The 23,678-nt window shown below is 41.4% G+C and overlaps 1 protein-coding gene across 5 annotated transcripts in view; it reads left to right on the plus strand.

Annotated features, from left to right (window-relative positions):
- Window positions 1-23,678, plus strand: part of DIP2B (disco interacting protein 2 homolog B) — a 269,995-nt gene that overhangs the window by 209,954 nt on the left and 36,363 nt on the right. For all 5 annotated transcript variants that reach the window (XM_064377072.1, XM_064377073.1, XM_064377074.1 and 2 more), the window contains 9 exons: window positions 1,140-1,204; window positions 3,979-4,072; window positions 4,547-4,666; window positions 5,905-6,019; window positions 7,194-7,333; window positions 7,913-8,049; window positions 14,179-14,259; window positions 17,004-17,131; window positions 18,904-19,018. In XM_064377072.1, coding sequence (XP_064233142.1) covers window positions 1,140-1,204; window positions 3,979-4,072; window positions 4,547-4,666; window positions 5,905-6,019; window positions 7,194-7,333; window positions 7,913-8,049; window positions 14,179-14,259; window positions 17,004-17,131; window positions 18,904-19,018 — 995 coding nt within the window. The remainder of the gene's footprint in view (window positions 1-1,139; window positions 1,205-3,978; window positions 4,073-4,546; window positions 4,667-5,904; window positions 6,020-7,193; window positions 7,334-7,912; window positions 8,050-14,178; window positions 14,260-17,003; window positions 17,132-18,903; window positions 19,019-23,678) is intronic.

Below are 23,678 nucleotides of genomic sequence, written 5' to 3' on the forward strand. Positions count from 1 at the left end.
TATTTTTGAATTTATTATTATTATTTTTTTGAGACGGAGTTTCGCTCTTGTTACCCAGGCTGGAGTGCAATGGCACGATCTCGGCTCACGGCAACCTCCACCTCCTGGGTTCAAGCAATTCTGCCTCAGCCTCCCAAGTAGCTGGGACTACAGGCGTGGGCCACCACACACAGCTAATTTTTTTGTATTTTTAGTAGAGACGGGGTTTCACCATGTTGACCAGGATGGTCTCGATCTCTTGACCTCGTGATCCACCCACCTGGGCCTCCCAAAGTGCTGGGATTATAGGTGTGAGCCACCGCGCCCGGCCTATTTTTGAATATTAAAGATATGGAGAAATTTTTTCAATATATCATTAAGTAGGAACAAGTTAGAAACCAAGCTTTGAATACCAATTTGTTATGTTAGATATCTATCTGTATGTAAATATGCGTAGAAGTATATGTGTGTGTATAGATAGAATGTTCAGATATACATACACTCACCAACTTTTTTTTTTTTTTGGAAATATCTTTTAGGAAATTTAAAATATATTTGTCAAACTTCTCAAGTTTCTAAAATAAGCATGTGTTCTCTATATAATTAGGAAAAAAAAATACCTCTTGGAATAAGTGCCTAAGTCACAAGAAGTTTCTAACTCCTTCTCTCTGCTGTAACCACATTACTGTATGAGCAGTCCTCTACCCATTTTGAGGAGACCCTCAAAAGCTCCTGAGAACTTTTAGCTTTTTCTCTAAAAACATCAAATCAGGCTGGGCACTGTGGCTCACGCCTTTAATCCCAGCACATTGGGAGGCTGAGGCAGGAGGATCACTTGAGGTCAGGTGTTCAAGACCAGCCTGGCCAGCATGGTGAAACTCTATCTCTACTAAAAATACGAAATTAGCTGGACATGGTGGCATATGCCTGTAATCCCAACTACTCGGGAGGCTGAAGCAGGAGAATTGCTTGAACCTGGGAGACGGAGGTTGCAGAGGGTTAGGATTGTGTCACTGCACTCTAGCCTGGGCGACAGAAGCAAGATTCCATCTAAAAAAATAATAATAAATAAATCAATTGTTTATTAGAGGCAAGTGACATGATTTTGCTACTTAACACTAAAGATGATTTCTTTGTCTTCCTATTTTTTTCTATTTTAGGGGAAACAATAGTAAATGTCTTAGACTTTAAGAAGGATGCTGGGCTGTGGCACGGCATGTTTGCGGTAAGCTACTTAGATTTAAGGCCCTTAGTATAAATTGTGCTTGAGATAAGGCCAGCGTGCTGTGTAACTGGAGCATCTCTCAGTGCTTGTGTGAAATTTAAGCCCCTAAAAGATCAGTAATATTTTCCAGAGGATGTATAACCTTTCCATTGGACAGAACGTTTTGAATGACTGCCATGGATAAGCTGCATGCCACAACTAAAGAAGAGTAATGAGGTAGATGGGGATTATTCCTATCAGAGAGGAACAGGTAACATACTATGGGTCTTAGAGAAAGGTGACTTCCTTCCAGTCTGGGCTTCAAGGCAGTTTTTATGGAAGAAGTCACAGCTGAGTTGGACTTAAAAAAATAGGTAAGCTTTAGACATACAGAGATTTTTGTAGGGCGATATAGAGGTAGAGAGAGGGGACATTTCAAGTGGCGAAACTACCATATGTAACATGCCATATAGGTGGAGAGAGAGAAAAAAAAAACCCCGGCATCCCAGAATTGAAAAGGTCCTCAGGGAGCATCTAGTCCCACTTCCTTAGATATTGCAGGAGCTGGGAAAGCATTAGAAATGAATCGTGAGGGAAGAGGAGGTGGATCCCTTTTCACCCAGAACCCTTGGAATCTTCAGTGTACTAACTTTCTAATGCTTTTCTGAAACCTTTCCCATTTTCTTTTTTATCAGAAGTTAAAAATCATTTTGAGGAGTTAAGTAGAATCTCTTCCTCGTGATACCAAGTGAAAGATAGGGACATGTGTGAAGAATGAGTTATTAACACCAGCCTTTTCCTGAAACCAAAAGTTTGTCACCAGAGCTAGAAACCTGGAGGAAGAAAATAGTATCTTGCAGTGGTATCTTGGTTTCTTTGGGCAAATTAGAGAGTGAGCAAAATGGCTAATCTAAATAACAAGACTTGGTTATTCTGCCAGGCTGGGTCTCTTTGGGGACAGGGTATCTTGGGTATGCTTGATTAGAGTGGCAGGAGAGACACTGAATTGCATGACCCCTCAACACCTTCAGCTTTATCTAACCAAACAAATAACAGATGTAGGCAGGAACTCCATAAAAAATAGGGACACTGATTTCTTGCTTTGTGATGCTCACCTACTGTGGCATGTGGCAAATATGAACACGATAAAAGCATTAAATGGGTTGGAGGGCAGTTTGGCAGTGTCTGTTAACATTTTAAAACCATATACCATGGCCGGGCACTGTGACTCACCCTTGTAATCCCAGCACTTTGGGAGGCTAAGGCAGGCAGATTACCTGAAGTCAGGAGTTCAAGACCAGCCTGGCCAACATGGTGAAAACCCGACTCTACTAAAAATACAAAAATTAGCTGGGCATGGTGGCACATGCCTGTAATCCCAGCTACTTGGGAGGCTAAGGAAGGAGAATTGCTTGAACCCAGGAGGCAGAGGTTGCAGTGGGCTGTGATCACACCACTGCACTTCAATAAATGAATGAATGAATGCATCATGCGTATACCAGTCCCAGCTGCCCTGGAGGCTGAGGCAAGAGGATCACTTGAGTTCACGAATTGGAGGCCAGCCTGGGCAACATAGTGAAACCCCTGTCTCTTTTTTAAAAAAAGCAAAGGCTGGGCACAGTGGCTCATGCCTGTAATCTTAGCATTTTGGGAGGCCAAAGCAGGTGGATCACCCAAAGTCAGGAGTTCGAGACCAACCTGGCCAACTTGATGAAACCCCATCTCTACTAAAAATACAAAAAATTAGTTGGGTGTGGTAGTAGGTGCCTATAATCCCAGCTACTTGGGACTGAGGCAGGAGAATCGCTTGAACCTGGGAGGTGGAGATTGCAGTGAGCTGAGATCATGCTACTGCACGCCAGCCTGGGCGACAGAGAGACTCTCAAAAAAAAAAAACATATCACATACAACAGCAGTACTACATATCCGTATAGGGAAATACTTGTACAAGCCCAGGGAAATGAGTAGTAATGTGCACCTTGAAATATTTTTTATAATAGCAAAAAACTGTCATTAATAGGGAAAGGCCTAAATAATTGTGATATAGCCAAACAATGGAATACTATGCCACAGTTCAAATAGAATTATGTAGCTCTCTTGTACTGGTATGTGTAGATTTAACGCTGAAACAATTTAAATCAAAAAAGCAAGTTTACAGATATATGTATAATATGATGCCTTTTATGTTAAAAATATGTATATATTTCTATGGGAACAAATATGTATGAAAATGCATTGAAAAAACACTGGAGTCCGGGCACAGTAGCTCATGCCTGTAATCCCAGCACTTTGGGAGGCCGAGGTGGGTGGATCATCTGAGGTCAGGAGTTTGAGACCAGCCTGGCCAACATGCTGAAATCCCGTCTCTACAAAAAACACAAAAATTAGCCAGGCGTGGTAGCATGTGCCTGTAATCCCAGCTGTTTGGGAGGCTGAGGCAGGAGGATCATTTGAGCCTGGGAGGCAGAGGTTGCAATGAGCCAAGATCTCGCCACTGTACTCCAGGCTGCAAGACACAGTGAGACTCCATCTCAAAAAAAAAAAAAAAAGAAAAAGGATTGGAAGGATATGTATCAAATTTGTAACTAATTATCTCTGGTGAGGTGGGGAGGGAACGAGGTTGGAGGGTAGGTATTAAAGGAACTTCAATCTTATATTTAATATTTAAGATTGTTTTCAAAGAGCATGTATTTGAGTATTACTTGTATAATTAAAATTGCTAACAAAATATCAGCTCAGTTTGAAAATACTAAGTACGTATTTTGTATTAATTACTTTTCTCCTTTGTTTTTTAGAATGTAATGAATAAGATGCACACCATTAGCGTACCCTACTCTGTCATGAAAACCTGTCCTCTCTCTTGGGTCCAAAGAGTACATGCTCACAAAGGTAGTCACCAGCAGCATCTAAGCTTTAATTATATGACTGAATTAAGATTTCAGGGATTTTAGAGATTTTCAAATTGCCCTTGTTAGAAACATTTCTGTGCCCCTTTTCCTTAACAAATTGAGTTTAGTTACTACAGAATTAGGTACCTTGCCTGTTTCATCTTAAGAGACGAATTTTTTCCAAATGCAAGCCTTGAATTAGATTTAAGTGTCTTGGTGTTCACAGTTTCCTTGGCTGGGATACCGTGGCCTGCCTAGAGGGTCTCAGTGAACCAACAATTGCAGGTCCCATCAGTTGTCTAAATGTGATACTTTCTGCCTCTCAGATATTGGCACAATCTCTTTGAAACCTTTTTAAATTTTCTCCTAGCAAAAATCATGATTCCCCAAATAAATAAAAATGTCTTTATTATAGTATATTACATATGTACCAAATTTTTCATGTATGTTAACTTTGTCCCTTTTGAATTTTTAGCCAAGGTAGCTTTAGTAAAATGTCGGGACTTGCACTGGGCTATGATGGCACATCGGGACCAAAGAGATGTGAGCTTGAGTTCCCTCCGAATGTTAATTGTAACTGATGGAGCTAATCCCTGTGAGTATTTCTGCATTGTGGGTCTGGGAATATCCTGTGTTTTTGATAGATTAGGTTTTTTTGCCCTCTTTTGATAGCTTTTGTTTTTTTAACATCTGTACTAAGATGTAATTCACATACTGAAAAACTCACTCATTTAAAGTGTGCAATTCAGTGGTTTTGGTATATTCACGAGTTGTACAACCACTATTAAAATCTAAGTTTAGAACATTTTCATCACCCAAAAATAAACTACGTACCCATTATCAGTCACTCCCCATTTTCCCCCCTGCCCCCAGCCCTAGACAACTGCTAATCTGCCGCCTGTCTCTGTAGATTTGCCTGTTCTGGACATTTCTTATGAATGCAGTCATATAGTATGTGGTCTTTGTGACAGGCTTCTTTCACTTAGCATGTTTTCAAGGTTCATCCATGTTGTAGTATCTGTCAGTACTTTTGCATTCCTTGTTACTACCAGGAAATAGTCCATTGTATAGTTATACCACATTGTATTTATTTATTCATCTTTTGATGAATCTATAAGCTTTTAAGCCATTCATTCTTGCTCACTCATCTATGGCCTCTTTCTATCATGGAACTAGGTGTTCCTTGACTGAAAGGAACAATATGAAGGTGACTTCATGTAACCAAGTCTGGACTTTATGTAAATTCCCCTTAGCAGCAAATCAAAGGAGTTTGGAAAAACTTTTAGAGATCTTACTGTGTTACCTGCTTTTCCCTACAATCCCCCAAATCCTGATCCTTCACACAGTAGAATCAGGTAGAGTACTGTGCTGTTTGTCATAAATGGACTTTTGTCAGTAGTTACATTGATCATCATAGTTTAAAACACAGACATGGGATTGACCTTAATAACACAGAGAAGGTGGAGCTAAGCCAATATTAAATTGCACTGGCTGTGATAGTACCTCAGGAAGAGTTGCTGAATTATAAACTGACTGCATATTGCTGGCAGTGTTATCTCTGATACTGATTTGTCAGTTTGGTAGGAGCAGCCTTATACCAAGTTGTAACTTTAAATAGTGTCAGTGACCTTTTATGGGCTGGATGAGCGTTAATTTGCCCTTGAAATGTATCAAACCATCTCACAGGGACAGTAAAATATTTGTGTGGAATTAACAATATACAATGTGAGTTCTCATGAGAAATAAGTATGTCATCTTTCTGCTCTTTACCATTATCCTGCAGTAATGAAAATGACAATTTCAGCTTCAGGTTGATCTGTTCCAACTCCTTAGGGTCTGTGTCATCCTGTGATGCCTTCCTGAGCCTATTCCAAAGCCATGGACTGAAGCCTGAGGCCATCTGTCCATGTGCCACGTCTGCTGAAGCCATGACTGTAGCAATCCGCAGGTACTGTTCCGGATGTCAGATGCTCTTGATGTATGTTACAACTTGGATGAAATGTACAGTATTTACCGGGTGATGACAAAGGGTGTTAACTAATTTTCTAAGTAGTTTCAAGCATTTCATTTTTCCCACTCTTGATCAAAGTATATGCAGTAAACTGAAAATTTTAATTGATATCATTTCATATTTGTGAATTAGCTATTTTTCCCTGCCATTTTGTTCTTCGGAATCCATAGCACCCTAGACTACAAATAGTCTGTTCCTGATTGTAGCTTAAGTATGGATAATATATCTATAGTATACTCAGGACCATTATATATATAAGTGTGTGTGTGTGTGTGTATGTGTGTGTGTGTATATATATAATATACATACACACATATACTTTTTTTTTTTTTAAAGATAGGGTCTCTCTCACCCAGGGTGGCCTGATCGTGGCTCACTGCAGCCTCAACCTCCTGGGCTCAAGCAGTCCTCCTGCCTCAACTTCCTGAGTAGCTAAGACTACAGGTGTGCACCACCACACCTGGCTAATTTTTAAATTATTTTGTAGAGATAGGTTCTTGCTATGTTGCCCAGGCTGGTCTCAAATTACTGGCTTTGAGCAGTCCTCCTTCTTTGGCCTCCCAAAGTGCTGGGATTGCAGGCATGAGCCATCAAGCCTGGCCCAGTACGTAATACTTGACGATGATAATAAATGACCATGTTGCTGGTTTATGTGTTTACTATACTACACTTTGTTTTAATTTAATTTTTTAGAGATGGAGTCTTGGTCTGTTACCCAGGCTGGAACACAATGGTGTGATCATAGCTCATTGTAGCCTTAACCTCCCAGGCTCAAATGGCTCTCCCACTCAACCTCCCAAGTAGCTGGGACTACTAGCGTGCACCATCATACCTGGCTAATTTTTGTATTTTTTGTAGAGATGGGGTCCCACTGTGTTGCCCATGCCCAGGCTGGTCTTGAACTCCTGGCCTCAAGTGATCCTCCTGCCTCAGCAGTTGCTGGGATCGCAGGTGTGAGTGACCACACCCAGCTCTAATCTGGCATATTTTTGGTAGAGAAAATGGAGAATTTTTTTGGTATTGTAGCCAGAGGAAATTTATGATCTTACATATTTGTATTTTTCTTTTGATGTTATTTCATTCACCAGATTTGATGGGTTTTTCTTTTCAGACCTGGAGTTCCAGGGGCCCCTTTGCCAGGAAGAGCCATTCTCTCAATGAATGGATTGAGCTATGGAGTAATACGGGTCAATACTGAAGATAAAAATTCAGCACTGACGGTCCAGGATGTGGGGCATGTAATGCCTGGTGGTGAGTCACGAGGAGCACCATGGTTTTTCATAAAGATTTGACATCAGAGATAATAGAGCCTGATAAAATACAGAATCCCAAACCAGGAATCCTTAATTCAGTACTTAACTCATTTAATTTCTTAGAGCCTCTCTAATAGTTAAGTCATTATAATTATGCCGACCTTCCAGTGGTATTGTAAGACTTCAGGTCCATTTCTTTACCTGGAAGGCCAAATACTGAGAGATGTTAAAGTTTTCTGGTTTTCACTGTAATTGCCAAGCCATTGGGACTAGTAGAAAATTAGAGCATATTGCCTCCATGAGGGTTTGAGTTTGATCTGCTTAAAGGTAACACCTCATTCATCTAACCTGTTAATTTGGGCTTTGCATTCATCTTTAATATGTCACTGTCTATACAAGTTTTACATTTTAAATATACCTATGTAGTTTCAGGTTTATGTTTAGCATTCCTGTTTGATATTTTTACTTAATGCCACTCAGTAAAGGCAAGACTTTCTTGGGTTCATAGGATGGAGTTGTTATTTTACAAAGGTTTTCTAGAATCTTTATCCCTTAACCTGTATTTTCTGTATATTAGGGATGATGTGTATTGTGAAACCAGATGGACCTCCCCAGCTCTGCAAAACAGATGAAATTGGAGAAATCTGTGTTAGCTCCAGGACTGGAGGCATGATGTACTTCGGGCTTGCTGGTGTGACAAAAAATACATTTGAGGTACATGATATTAACATTTTCTGGGGAAAATGTTTGGTGAGATGAGGATATTACGAGGGCACATGCCCTGGTTGATGAGACAATGTAACACGTGGTTGAGAGTGTGTACTCTGGAGCTAGACTTGCCTAAGTTCAAATTCTGACTCTGCCACTCACTGGCTGACCTTGGGTGAGTTGGTTAACCTCTCTGTGCCCCAATTTCCTTATCTTTAAATGTGAGTAACAGGCCAGGCGTGGTGGCTCATGCCTGTAATCCCAGCACTTGGGGACGCTGAGGCAGACAATCAAGAGGTCAGGAGATAGAGACCATCCTGGCCAACATGTGCCTCTACTAAAAATACAAAAAAATTAGCTAGGTGTGGTGTCATGTGCCTGTAATCCCAGTTGCTCGGGAGGCTGAGACAGAAGAATAGTCTGAACCAGGGAGTGGGAGATTGCAGTGAACCGAGATCATGCCACTGCACTCCAGCCTGGCGACAGAGCAAGACTCCATCTCAAAAAAAAAAAAAAAAAAAAAAAAGTGAGTAGTAATAGTACCTATGTCATAGGATTGTTGTGAGCATTTATAAAGTACTTAGAAACAGCATCTGGCACATAGGAGGTGCTGTTGTATATCTGTTAGATTTTTTAAAAGGGTAAGATGGACTGGGCATGGTAGCTCACGCCTGTAATCCTGACACCTTTGGAGGTTGAGGCAGAAGGATTGCTTGAGGCCAGGAGTTCGAGACCAGCCTGGACAACATAGCAAGATCCTACAAAAAATGTTTAAAAATTAGCCAGACATGGTGGTGCATACCTGTGGTCCCAGCTACTGAGGCAGGAGGATCCTTTGAGCCCAGGAGTTCAAGGCTGCAGTGAGCTATGATCATCCCACTGCATACCAGCCTAGGAGACAGAGCAAGACCCTGTCTCAAAAACAAAAACAAAAAAAGAGTAAGAGGCCTCACAAAAATTCACTCTAGTGAACTTGCCATGGTTTGAGCTTTGTAAATTCAAATTTAATTTCAAGAGTAAACTCAAATTATGCTAAGTTACTAATTAAAAATGAAGACTGTCCTTTCACAGGAGTAAGGTTGCTCATATTATTCAATCTTTCAGTCAGACAAATATTTTTTCAGCTCTTTTTATGTGTCTGACACTGTTCCAGATGCTTGGGGTATATCAAGAAACAAAACAAAGCTCCGTGTGGAGCTCATGTTCTTGTAGAGCCAGCACATTCTAGCTAGACTAGTGCATGTTTTTCCTGCAGGCACTTCTGCATGTGAAGCCAGGTTGTAATGGAAAGTTTGCCTAGTGAACCTGGAAGTCAGAACAGGGGCAGTTAATTGTCTACACTTCATAATTGGAATTAACCTGTCTCAGGATACATTTTACGGAGCAGAGAAATTCAACTGGCTGCGACATCCATCTTCAGACAAGAAAGAACTTATATGAGCCCTCCAAATTTCCAATTCTTTGAGCTGCTTTTTTTTTTTTTTTTTTTTTTTTTTGAGATAGCGTCTCACTCTATCACCAGGCTGGAGTGCAGTAGTGCGATCCCAGCTCACTGCAACTTCCATTTTCTGGTTTCAAGCAATTCTCCTGCCTCAGCCTCCCAAGTAGCTGGGAATACAGGTGCACACCACCACACCTGGCTAATTTTTTGTATTTTTAGTAGTCACAGGGCATCTCCATGTTGGTCAGACTGGTCTCGAACTCCCAACCTCAGGTTGTCCACACACCTCAGCCTCCCAAAGTGCTGGGATTACAGGCATGAGTCACTGCACCCAACCTGAGCTTCTTTTTCTATAATCTAGACTAGTGATTCCCAGGATGGAAGGTCACAGATATCTACTGTCCCATTTGAAAAATAGTGCATGTGATTGTGTACTAAGAGATGTAGCTTTAGAGAAAGTATCACCTCTATGATACTGTATCTGTGCTTTCCGTGATGTAGTGCCTGAAAAGGACTAAGAGCTCCTGGGCTGAGACTTATCTTTGTGTTTACCCAACCTAAAATGGTTTATATCATTTACTAAATGTCTTTCTCATTACTATTACTACTGTACTCTTGGCCAGCCTTCAAAAGCTGCTTGCAATTCACCTTGCCAGGAGTGGGCATTCATAAGCTCTTCAAGCATATGTTTACTGCCAGTCTTCTGGTTTACTTTCCTAGATGATTGATACACCTCCCTCAAGTGCATATACATTTAACTAATTTAAATCTCACCCTGTTTCTCCTGTTTTTAAGTACTTGGGTTATATGTGTTCCAGTACCTGTAATTTTTCTTTTTCTTTCTTTTTTTTTTTTCCTTTCCTCTTGAGACAATATCTCACTCTCTGTCACCCAGGCTGGAATAGAGTGGCTCAATCACAGCTCATTGCAGCCTTCAAGTCCTGGCCTCAGGTGATGCTTTCACTTTGGCCTCCCAAAGTGCAAGGATTACAGGCATGAGCTGTTGCACCTGTAATTTTTCTTTTTGACTTTTCCTTACTAAAAACAAGAACCTCAAGCAGTGTTTGAAGATACTGATAATATTTTATTCCATTACCTTTCCTAGGAGGCAGTTGCCTAGCCAGAATTCTCAGACTTAATACAAAACTGCTAGGTCCATAGTGATGAAGAAAATTTGAAATCTGCAGTATAAATTTAGTGATAGTGAAGTAGAATAAAAATCCTACCAGAAAAGGACAAAACTAGTTATTTGGGTTTTCCAAATTAAAACCCCCAGTATTTTTCTTACTGGATTCTTTTTTTTTTTTGAGACGGAGTTTCACTCTTGTTACCCAGGCTGGAGTGCAATGGCGCGATCTCAGCTCACCACAACCTCCGCCTCCTGGGTTCAGGCAATTCTCCTGCCTCAGCCTCCTGAGTAGCTGGGATTACAGGCACGCGCCACCATGCCCAGCTAATTTTTTGTATTTTTAGTAGAGACAGGGTTTCACCGTGTTGACCAGGATGGTCTCGATCTCTTGACCTCGTGATCCACCAGCCTCGGCCTCCCAAAGTGCTGGGATTACAGGCGTGAGCCACCGAGTTTACCAGTGTGGTTGACATTTCCCTAGGACAAAAGATCTAGTTTTTTAAATTTCTTGTGTGTGTGTGTTTTGTTGTTGTTTGTTGTTTTGTTGTTGTTGTTTTTTGAGGTGGAGTCTCGCTCTGTTACCCAGGCTGGAGTGCAGTGGTGTGTGATCTCGGCTCACTGCAACCTCTGATTCCTGGGTTCAAGCTATTCTCCTGCCTCAGCCTCCTGAGTAGCTGGGATTACAGGTGCCTGCCACCATGCCTGGCTAATTTTTTTGTATTTTTAATAGGGACAGGGTTTCACCATGTTAGCCAGCCTGGTCTTGAACTCCTGACCTCAGGTGATCCACCCACTTCAGCTTCCCAGAGTGCTGGGATTACAGGCATGAGCCACTGTGCCCGGCCAAGATCTAACATATACTAGTCAGAAAATAAAATGTTTTAAAAATAAGTTCCCAGGGAGAAAAACTTTTGTAACACGTATGACAACAGAGAGTTGATTTTCTATCACTCCCATGTGCTAGCTATTTGAAGCAAGTGAAACTCACTTCTTCATCTGTAAAATGGAAATACTAACGCTGTTTCTATACAATTAATTTGAGTATTAAATGTAAAGCAAGTAAACCTGTGCCTGGTACTGATAAGCATTTAGTAAATGTTAGCTCTTGTTATAATTATTATTTTATATAAAAAAGAAATCTTAAAAATTATCCAGATTAGGTCTGGGCGCGGTGGCTCACGCCTGTAATCCCAGCACTTTGGGAGGCCAAGGCGGGTGGATCACAAGGTCAAGAGATCGAGACCTTCCTGGTCAACATGGTGAAACCCCGTCTCTACTAAAAATACAAAAAATTACAGGCACGGTGGCGCGTGCCTGTAATCCCAGCTACTCAGGAGACTGAGGCAGGAGAATTGCCTGAACCCAGGAGGCGGAGGTTGTGGTGAGCCGAGATTGCGCCATTGCACTCCAGCCTGGGTAACGAGCAAAACTCCGTCTCAAAAAAAAAAAAAAATTATCCATATGAGGCCAGGAGTGGTTGCTTATGCCTGTCTTCCTAGCACTTTGAGAGGCTGAGGTGGGTGGATTACCTGAGGTCAAAAGTTTGAGACCAGCCTGGCCAACATGGTGAAACCTCGTCTCTACTAAAAATACAAAACTTAGTCGCACATGGTGGCAGGTGCCTGTAATCCCAGCTACTCAGGAGGCTGAGGCAGGAGAATCGCTTGAACCTGGGAGGTGGAGGTTGCATTGAGTCGAGATCATGCAATTGTACTCCAGCCTGGGCAACAGAGCCAAAAACTCTGTCTCAAAAAAATATATATTTTATATATATATATATATATATAGATATAGATATATATATATATATATATATATATATGTGCATGCTGTGGTTCACACCTGTAGTCCCAGCAGTTTCACAGTGTGAGACAGGAGGATCACATGAGCCCAGGAGTTCAAGGCTGTAGTGCACCATTATCATGCCTGTAACTAGCCACTGCACTCCAGCCTGGGCAACATAGTGAGACCTCATCTCTTAAAAAAGACATGAATAGGCTACTCAAAAAAGAAATACAAATGGCCAGAAAACAAAGGAAAAGAAATGCAAATGTATTACTTATGAAATGCAATTAAAGCAATAAGAGATTAATGTCTGCTGTCTTGAATTTAAAAAAATTTTAAAGTCTGAGTGTGGTGGCTCACTCCTGTAATCCCAACACTTTGGGAAGCCAAGGCAGGAGGATTGCTCGAGGTTAGGAGTTTAATACCAGCCTGGGCAACATAGTGAGACCCATCTCTACAAAAGAATTAAAAATTAGCCAGGCGTCGTAATGCACATCTATAGTCCCAGCTACTTGGGAGGCTGAGGTGGGAGGATTATTTGAGCCTAGGAGTTTAAGGCTACAGTGAGCTATGATTGCATCTTTGCACTCCAGCCTGGGCAAGAGAGTGAGACTATATCTCATTTAAAACAAAAAACAAAAAAAAACTTCTGTTGCTAGGCTGGAGTGCAGTGGCACAATCTCAGCTCACTGCAACCTCCGCCTCCTGGGTTCAAGCAATTCTCCTGCCTCAGCCTCCCGAGTATCTGGGACTACAGGCGCGTGCCGCTATGCCCAGCTAATTTTTGTATTTTTAGTAGAGACGGGGTTTCACCATGTTGGCCATGATGGTCTGGATCTCTTGACCTCGTGATCTGCCCGCCTCAGCGTCCCAAAGCTCTGGGATTACAGGCATTAGCCACCGTGCCCAGCCAAAAAGATATATATTTTTTTAATGAATTAACAATGGGATATATTTTTTGGTACCAGATTGGCAAAGTTTGGAAAAATGGGCAACACATAATATTAGCTAGGACATGGGAAAAACCAGACATTCTAATATGGTATTAACAAGTGTAAATGAATACTACAGTTTTATAGGGCAGCCAATTAAAATTGAAAAGACTCATGCCGTTTGTAGAAATACATAAATGAACACAGCAGTATTCATTAAAGCACCTTTACAATAGTGAAAAATTAGAATGGCCTATCCAGCTATAATGAAAGACTGGTTCCGTTTTAATAGCTACAATTTCCTGAATACTGACTCTGGGTCAGATACGATACTTGTTTCTGCAAATCTGTTTACATTCTTTAATTTTCACTCCAAGCCTGTGAGAGGCACAGAGTACTCCATTAAATAGCTGTGAAACAGGGGCTTTGAAAAGTCCAGGCACTTGCCCAAAGTGTGTTACTAGTCAGTGGCAGAGCCAGAAATTGAAATGACACCAAGGACTATACTGTCCTGTCCCCATTACAGAGCTATTTTACAAAGTGGGCTAAATCAACAAGGGTATCCGAGATATATTTCATGGAAAAGCAAGTTCCAAAAAGTATAATAAGATCCATTAAAAAAAAAACAACTCTTAGTACATTTATATATATATGTATGTGTATATCTTCTTAAAAGTTCAGAGAGATAAACAATAAATTGTAATTATTTGTTATTGCTTAAAGAGATAGAATTACTGGATTCACTATTACATTATTTTTCACTGAGCATGTATTTTAGTAAGACTTCTTAAAAATCACGTATACTTTCTAAGAAAAAGCAAAGTTTTTCACTTCCTTTTGTCTCTTAGGTAATTCCAGTGAATTCTGCAGGCTCTCCTGTTGGGGATGTTCCATTCATCCGATCAGGATTGCTGGGATTTGTAGGACCGGTAAGTGATGCCTTCATGTTGATTTTGTTACATTTGATCCAAATATTTGGACTTTAATTCACAGAACAGAACAAATTCGGGTTAGTCCAAGAGTGTTTCAGAACCACTTAACTTATATTTAAAGCAGTTGTAAGGATGTCATAAAATGAGTTAGTGTTTATCATTTCTGCTACCCAAGTTCATTTGACTCCTTCAAACTAAGACTTTTTTTTTTTTTTTTTTTAATGGAGACAGGGTTTCACTATCTTAGCCAGGCTGGTCTTGAACTCCTGACATCGTGATCTACCCGCCTCGGCCTCCCAGAATGCTGGGTTTACAGGCATGAGCCTCCTCGCCTGGCCAAACTAAGACATTTTTTATTTTCTTTCCCCTCACCCTGAGGTCAGAAGACATGATGAGACTTTTTTTTCTTTTCAGAACTCTTTTCACTTATTCTCTCTCTCTCTGATTTGATTAACATGTTGCAATAAGTTAGAAGAGTGCTGGAAAAAGTTACCTTCAATAGCAAAGAGAAACCATAATACCTAGTGTATAGAGCATTTTCATGTAAATGATTGGCACTATGTGATGTGTAATAGTAAACCTTTTGAGTGAAAAAACAGTTTGGGCCAGGCATGGTGGCTCATGCCTGTAATGTCAGCACTTTGGGAGGCCAAGGTGGGCAGATCACCTGAGGTCAGGAGTTCGAGACCAGCCTGGCCAACATGGTGAAACCCCACCTCTACCAAAAATACAAAAATTAGCTGGATGTGGTGGCATGTGCCTTTTATTCCAGCTACTCAGGAGGCTGAGGCACGAGAATCGCTTGAACCTGGGAGGTAGAGATCCCGCCACTATGCTCCAGCCTGGGCAACAGAGTGAGACTTTATTTCAAAAAACAAACAAACAAAAAAAACCAGTTTGCTATTCAGAACATGGTATTTATAGGTACAGGGTCAGAGATAATCAGGACGTGAAAAGCCAGTTCTCAAAGAGCTCACAGTGAACTTGATGAGCCCGAGGACAGCAGAGATCTAAGTCATGGAGAGGCTTTGCATGACATCATGGGAAGTGGGATTTTGTTTTGTAAGTAACAGACAGTCATTATTCCTAGCTAAGCCCATATCCCTCCATTCATCTCTAATTACCTCCTATCCTCTCTTTTCCACTTAACATCTTCAGTCCTATAAGAGATCTACTTTTTTTTTTATTTTTTCCTTGCCATTAATGGAGGGACAGGGTGGTTGAGGACATAGGTCTAGGAGAATCACTCTCTACACCTGTTGTCTTGACTTTTCACTCAGCACCAGGAAATTCTCAGAGACCAGCTCCTTTTAGCTTAGAGCTCCATGATTGAGGTCCAAGATGGAGGTCCAAGCTTCGCATCTGCATTATAAGAAACAGGGAAAGGTGCAGTCCTCTTCCTTAAAGGAAGATTCCCTGAAGCTGCTGTGCAACACTTCCACTTATTGGTCTGAACTAGTCCCACAGCCACATCTAGCTGCAAGGAAGGCTGGAATGCAGTCTTTATTTTAGTCAGCCATGCCAAGCTAAAAATTATCCTACTATGAACGAAATGGAGAAATGGACATTGAAGGAGTGACAGTGACTGTCTTATTCCTTTACCAACACCATAGCTTTTCAGGCTGTGTTGGAAATGGCTGCTTTTTTCCTGACATATGGGATGGACCAGTAGCTTGTTGAGGATATGGGCTGTGTCTTGCATGGCCCAGTCAGTGTGTAGGGCACTACATTGTGCTCAGTAAATCAGTGAGTGACATTCACATGAGGATAACCACTAGGTAGGTGAATATATGTAAATGGACTAAGAAATTTAGGAATTCTGTAATGAAAAATAAAAGTTAATTTGCTGCAAATGAGCCTGGGAAGATTACTTATACATTGATGCTTTTGGGGATTCAATAGTAATTCCTTGCTGCTTTGCTTTCTTATTGGAAAGAAAGGCACCTGCAGTGTTCCTTAGACCTTTCTTTATTAGCCTATTTCTAATCTTGCCAGATGGGAACAGTATTAACCTTACCAGCCTGAAGCAGTCATTTTCCTATTTAAACTGTTTTAATCTCCTAATTCTAATAGTAAATGAATTAATATTTTTCTTCCTCTGTATCCTCTGAATAGATACATAAGTAATTCATAAATCATGGCTGGGAAAATAAATTATGCTTATGTGGAATCCTAGTTGCTTTCTTATAAAGTTCCTCCCTAAAATAAATATGAGTAAATTCCCTTCTTAGGTATCCTGTGAGACCTCATTGGGTATAAGATGCCACTCTTGGGCCAGGTGCAATGGTTCACGCCTGTAATCCCAGCACTTTGGGAGGCCAAGGCGGGTGGATCACAAGGTCAGGAGTTCAAGACTAGCCTGGCCAACGTGGTGAAACCCTGTCTCTGCTAAAAATACAAAAATTAGCCAAGCATGGTGGCGTGCACCTGTAGTCCCAGCTACTCAGGAGGCTGGGGCAAGAGAATTGCTTGAACCTGGAAGGCAGAGGTTGCAGTGAGCCGAGATCCACTGCACTACAACCTGGGCAACAGAGCAAGACTCTGTCTCAAAAAAAAGAGATATCACTCTTTTCCCAACTGATTTCAGAGATGTCAAGGTGTGAAATGCTTTCTCTAGAATCCATAAAATATGGCAGTTGTCTTTTTAATACTTCTTAAATGAGACTTATTTCAAGGCAGGAAGTTAAAATATGTCTGTTTTACTAAAATCATGGAAATCAAGGTAAATCATTACCTTTCAGGGTAGTTTGGTGTTCGTGGTTGGGAAAATGGATGGCTTACTGATGGTTAGTGGTCGAAGACATAATGCTGATGACATTGTTGCTACTGGATTGGCTGTAGAGTCAATAAAGACTGTCTATAGAGGAAGGTGAGTAATACAAAATTCAAATGTCAGCACCTTTTAATGGAATCTAAATAGATCTTCACAGGGTGATTTCAGTTGTATTTTGTAGGTTCTCTTTCCAAGTGATCAGAGTGTTTTTGGTTAAGCATTGCATAAGCCTGGCTTTTTTTTTTCCTTAGCCTGACTTTTAATATATATTTCACAACATCTGGTTCTTCAGCTGTAACTAAGAGGATTAAGATGCAACTATGTGCTCTACTTCAGATTTTAAGTATTACCATTTGTTGAATCCTGAAGGCTGAGGAGAATTCTAAAACATTAACTTCTTACATTTCTTCAATGCAAAAGTAGTGCTATTCAGACTAATTGAGATAGATGCTACTCTGTAGGCATTTACATCTAATAATTATTTATCTTATTTCTAATTAAATTATACCATTTTAATGTGGGGATTGACATAGTGCATAATGTCAAATTCCATGGACAAAGTCAATTAGATATCTTTTTTCTTTGCTTATTAATGTAAGAAAAGATATTTGCTACATATTTGAGTAGTTGATATTCTATTCAGCAATTTGCAATCATGGATATATCTTTATTAAACTTGGTATCCCTTTAGTTTAAGAAGTAAGAAAAATTAATGAAACAGTTTCTGAAATGTATAGTTTTTTTTGTAGTGGTGTGGCTTCCTATGAGATCTAAAGTCTATGGGGCACTAGACCTGTTTTTGGTCACGGTCATATCCCAGCAATCAGTAGTGCCAGACACCTGGTAGGTGTTGGGTGAATGTGTGTGGAAGGAAGGAAAGAAGGAGGGTGTCAGGCAGGCATGCCAGCAGACTCTGCTCTCCAGTGCCTTCCCATTCTTTCATGCATTCATTCAACAAATATTCATTGGGTGCCAACTCTGTGACACTGTTCTAGATGCTCCGGCTGTGGCAGTGAACAAAACAGGCCATGTCTCTGCCATTGTGAAGCTCACATTCTTATTGCAGGAAGTCGGAACCATATAAACAGAGCAATAGATAATGTGTGAGATGGTGATAAATGCTGTGGAGAAAAACACATTGTGGGTGGGGGTGGCCTACTAGTTTCTATGAGGTGGCCTGGGAGTGCCTCGCTAGTAAGGGGACATTTGAGCGGAGACCTCACTCAGAACCAACTTCATCCTCCCTCCCATGGCCTCTCAGGTCCACTGCGATCTGCCCTGGCCTGGGTCTGACCTCTCTCCCTCCCGCTCTCTGCTTCACCACTTTGCTCCAGGCACACTGGCCTTCTTGCTGTTCCTCAAACCTGCCAAGCTCGTCCCTACCTCAGAACCTTTTCGCTTTCCGTTCCTTCTGCCCGGAAACCTCTTCCTCCAGATCTTCGCGTGGCTCGCGTCCTCACCTCATTCAGGTCTCTGCTCCAATGTCCGCTCCTCAGGGAGGCGCCCCCCCCCCCAGCCACCCTGCCCTCAGTAATATGCCACCCTACACACCACTCCACCCCTTGTTTATTGCAACATATTATTCTGTATTTATTTGTTTGTTCTGTCTCTAACACATAATTGCCACAAAGACAAGAACTTTGTCTTTTTTACCACTATGTCCCCAACATTCATGACAGTTGTACTTGAACACATTATCTTAATGAATGAATCCTCATTTTGAGAATAATGATTATGACATTTTCTTTTCTAAGCTACTCATTTTGGGTGGCGTGGTGGGGTTGTCTCCTCTCTGTAATTCCAGTTAAACAAAGCAAATAGAACTGGTTGTGAAGGGAGTCCTGATGTGTTTGATCTGTCTCTCTTAGAATTGCTGTGTTTTCTGTGTCTGTATTTTATGATGAGCGCATTGTGGTGGTTGCGGAACAAAGACCGGATGCTTCCGAGGAAGATAGTTTCCAGTGGATGAGCCGAGTGCTGCAGGTGAGCACCCCTTGGGGTCTGTGTCAGGTCAGCGGTGGCAGCAACCACTGCCTAAGCATTTTATTTTATTCAATCACCAGTATTGCCACCTTACTTTTTCTCGCCAGTCATCGCTCACGTATTCGGGGTACTATTAGCAAAATCAGATAATTAATATCATTTCTCCTTGTGGACCACTTAGTATTTTTCTGCTCAGGTTGCCAAAAACAATGGAATTGACTTGCCTCAGCAAATTATTTCATGCCTGAGTGTTTACTACTTGTGAAAGTTTTAACTGTCATATGTGGAACACATCTCTGGCAGTAATCAATCCACTTGTCAACAGTCAGTTACAGTTTTACTGTGCACCATAAGTGGTGCCAACAGTGTGAGGGATCCAAGAAAATACAAGCTGTTAGCCTTACTCTGAAGGAGCTTTCCTGTGGGGCTAGAGATGCGAGGTGAGATAAACCATGGGGGAAGGAGAATCCTTTGGGCTTAGTCTAAGCAATATGTCTCTGATGGGAAGCAGGCTAGAGTGACGACAAGAGCCTAGTTTTCACTTAGAAGCATAGACTTGACATTCTAGCCAACATGGTGAAACCCCGTCTCTACTAAAAATACAAAAAATTAGCATGGTGGCGGGTGCCTGTAATCCCAGCTACTCGGGAGGCTGAGTCAGGAGAATCGCTTGAACCAGAGAGTTGGAGGTTGCAATAAGCCAAGGTCATGCCACTGCACTCCAACCTGTTGACAGAGGAAGACTCCATCTCTTTTTTTTTTTTCTCTTGGTCTGTCCTAGGGAGACAGACTCCATCTCAAAAAATAGAAAATAAATTGTCAACAAGAATCATAGACCTGGAATCCCAGCTCTACTTCTTACCAGGCATGTGCCCTTCAGCAAGTCATTTAACCTCAGAGTCTGGAAAAAACCTGTAAAGTAGGATAAAATTATCTGTTTTATAGAGCTATTGGAAGGATTAAATGAGGTAATTAAAGTATACAGTACCTGCACTCAGTAAATAATGATGGTGATTGTTACTCTCCATCTCTACCAAAAAAAATTTTTAAATCATCCAGGTGTAGTTGCATGCACCTGTGATCCCCGCTTCTTGGAAAGCTGAGGTGAGAGGATCGCTTGAGCCCAGTAGGTCGACACTGCAGTGAGCTATGATCATGCCACTGCAGTTCACCCTGGGTGACAGAGGAAGACCCTGGCTCAAAATAATAATAATAATAATAATGGTAATAATGAGCTAGGTGCTATGATAGTCACCTGTAGTCCCAGCTACTCAGAAAGCTGAGGTGGGAGGATCGCTTGAGCCCAGGAGGTTGAGGCTGTAGCACAATGGTTGCACCTGTGAATAGCACTCCAACCTGGGGAACATAGCAAAAAATCTCTCAGAAAATAAAAATAATAAGTATAGTCTCCAATTAGAGAAGGACCACTTTCTCTCAACTAATGTTCCCTTTCATTCTCCATCCCTTCGCTCTTCTTTATTTTTCTACGTCATACTTATCATCTTGTATGTTTACATTTATTGTTTTCTACATCCACTGTAATATAAGCCAAGGCCAAGACATTTTTGTCTCTTTTGTTCAGGGCTCAATCCCCAGAGCCCAGTAGCTATGCTAGCAAATGTCATAGTAGGCTCAGTAAATGTTTGTTGGCTAGTGGATGGTCCAAAGAAAGTGCGGCCTGTCCTTGCCATACTTAGGTATCAGTGGAAGTGTTCCCAAGGTCTGTAACTTCTCTACTTGGGGAATTTGAATTTATTAGCTGCTAGTTAATAGCAATGTTGTAGAAACAATGCAAACATGAGATAGTGGTAGTGCTAGATGACTTTTTTTTTTTTTTGAGACGGAGTTTCACTCTTGTTGCCCAGGCTGGAGTACAGTGGTGCAATCTTGGCTCACTGCAACCTCCACCTCCTAGGTTCAAGCTATTCTGCTGTCTCAGCCTCCCAAGTAGCTGGAATTACAGGCACCTACCACCATACGCAGCTAATTTTTTGTATTTTTAGTAGAGATGGGGTTTTACCATGTTGGCCAGGCTAGTCTCGAACTCCTGACCTCAAGTGATCCACCTGTCTCAGCCTCTCAGAGTGTTGGGATTACAGGTGTTAGCCACCTTGCCTGGCCACCAGATGACTTTTAGCATTTCTTTCAGCCGGGCATGGTGGCTCACGCCTGTAATCCAAGCACTTTGGAGGCCAAGGCAGGCGGATCACCTGAGGTCGGGAGTTCAAGACCAGCCTGACCAATATGGTGAAACCCCATCTAAAAAAAAAAAAATTTCTTTCTATCCTCAGGGTCCGTAATTCTGAATTATCAGCTGGTATAGCATAGGCTATTTGTAGTAGAAAATCAGAAAAGAGCCGGGTACGGTGGCTCACGCTTATAATCCCAGCAATTTGGGAGGCCAAGGCGGGTAGATCACAAGGTCAAGAGATCGAGACCATCCTGGTCAACAAGGTGAAACCCCGTCTCTACTAAAAAATACAAAAATTAGCTGGGCATGGTGGCGCAGGCCTGTAGTCCCAGCTACTCGGGAGGCTGAGGCAGGAGAATTGCTTGAACCCAGGAGGCGGAGGTTGCGGTGAGCCGAGATCGCGCCATTGCACTCCAGCCTGGGTAACAAGAGCGAAACTCTGTCTCAAAAAAAAAAAAAAAAGAAAATCAGAAAAGAAAATATACTGAAGATAGACTAGTCAGGAAAGACTATGAAGAAGGTATAATGGGGCAGATTTCTGAAAGATGGCTAAGGGGCAGACGTGCAAAGAGAATATTTTTCATACCAATCATATTTTCAAACAGAAACCTTAATTTATTCAGAATGAACTTTGGGGTATATAATGGTAGAACCTTTGATAAATTACACATTTTCTTTTATTATAGAAAAGTGAGTATAGCTGACATTTCCCAAGACATCTGTTACTTTTCCCTGGAAAGCAACTATAGGAATTAAATACAGTGCCAATTTACAATCCAAATTGTTGTGAAAGTCATTTGGGTTCTGATTTGGGCGTTAGATAACAGGCTATTATTTTTCCAGTGTTCATAACTTACCAGCTTGGAGCATTCAAGTCCGTAGTAGAACAGTAAGGACACCATGTATTCCAATAGGTTAAAGGTCAGAAGTGGTTGAATTCCAGGTCTGTGTATAACATAAACTAAATACCTAACTTAGCACCTTTTAAGGAAAGGCAATTAGTAGATGACTTAACAGATGCATTTTTTTTTTTTTTTTTTTTTTTTGGAAACGGAGTTTCGCTCTTGTTACCCAGGCTGGAGTGCAGTGGCGTGATCTCGGCTCACTGCAACCTCCGCCTCCAGATTCCAGCAATTCTCCTGCCTCAGCCTCCCAAGTAGCTGGGATTACAGGCAACCGCTACCACACCCAGCTAATTTTTGTATTTTTCATAGAGATGGGGTTTCACCATGTTGGTCAGAGTGGTCTTCAACGCCTGACCTCAGGAGATCCACCTGCCTCAGCCTCCCAAAGTGCTGGGATTACAGGCATGAGTCATGCGCCTGGCCCCTTAAATTGTTTTAATAAAAGACCTTAACCATACACAGTGGCTCATGCTTGTAGTCTCAACACTTTGGGAAGCTGAAGCTGAGGGTCAGTTAACTTCAAGACCAGCCTGGGGCAACAGAGCAAGACCCTGTATCTACAAAGAATAAAGAAATGAATAAATAAATTAACTGGATGCCACTGCCTGTAGTCCCAGTTACTTAAGAGTCTGGTGTGGGAGGATCACTTGAGCCCAGTAATTGAGGTTACAGTGAGCTATAGTCATACCATTGCACTCCAGCCTGGGTGACAGAGCAGGACCCTGTCATTCATTCATTCATTCATTCAGCCTTGTCCTTTTTTAATCTGTGACCTTTATAACTGTGAGTTTATTCTACTTCTAAGATTATATTCCTTGTTCAGTAAGACCTATGGGTAATACAGTAGAAACCTCCTAACTAGTATTAACAGTTGGTCAGTTGTGGCCAGGCATGGTGGCTCACACCTGTAATCCCAGCACTTTAGGAGGCTGAGGTGGGGGGATCACTTGAGGTCAGGAGTTGAAGACCAGCCTGGCCAATGTGGTAAAACCCTGTCTCTACTAAAAATACAAAAATTAGCCAGATGTGGTGGCATGCATCTGTTATCCCAGCTACTCAGGAAGCTGAGGCAAGAAAATTGCTTGAACCCAGGAGGTGGAGGTTGTAGTGACTCTAGATTGTGCCACTGTACTCCAGCCTGGGAGAAAAAGTGAGACTCCATCTCAAAAAGAAAAAAAACACCCACAATTCGTCAGTTTCATTAAAATGAGAAATTCTTCTAGTATTAAATTTTAATACAAAACATCTAAGTGTGTATTCCTTTGATGCAGAGAAGTGTGATTATGAATACACCAACTTGAGGTCCAGGTCAACTTACTTCCATAAACGATATCAAAATGCATTGTCTTCAGTTTCTGGTTTTCTTTTCTTTTTAAATTTTTTTAAAATAAAAATATAGAGATGGGGTTTTGCCATGTTGCCCAGCCTCTCTTAAACTCCTGGACTCAAACTATCTTCTCACCTCGGCCTCCCAAGGTGCTGGGATTATAGGCGTGAGCCACCATACCCGACTTAGTTTTATTTTAAGTTAGCACCACAATGTGGATATTTGAAAAATGACTTG

This window comes from Aotus nancymaae, unplaced genomic scaffold, assembly GCF_030222135.1.
Source record: "Aotus nancymaae isolate 86718 unplaced genomic scaffold, 86718_ANA_hifiasm-v0.15.2.pri h1tg000016l, whole genome shotgun sequence".
Taxonomy (NCBI): Eukaryota; Metazoa; Chordata; class Mammalia; order Primates; family Aotidae; genus Aotus; species Aotus nancymaae.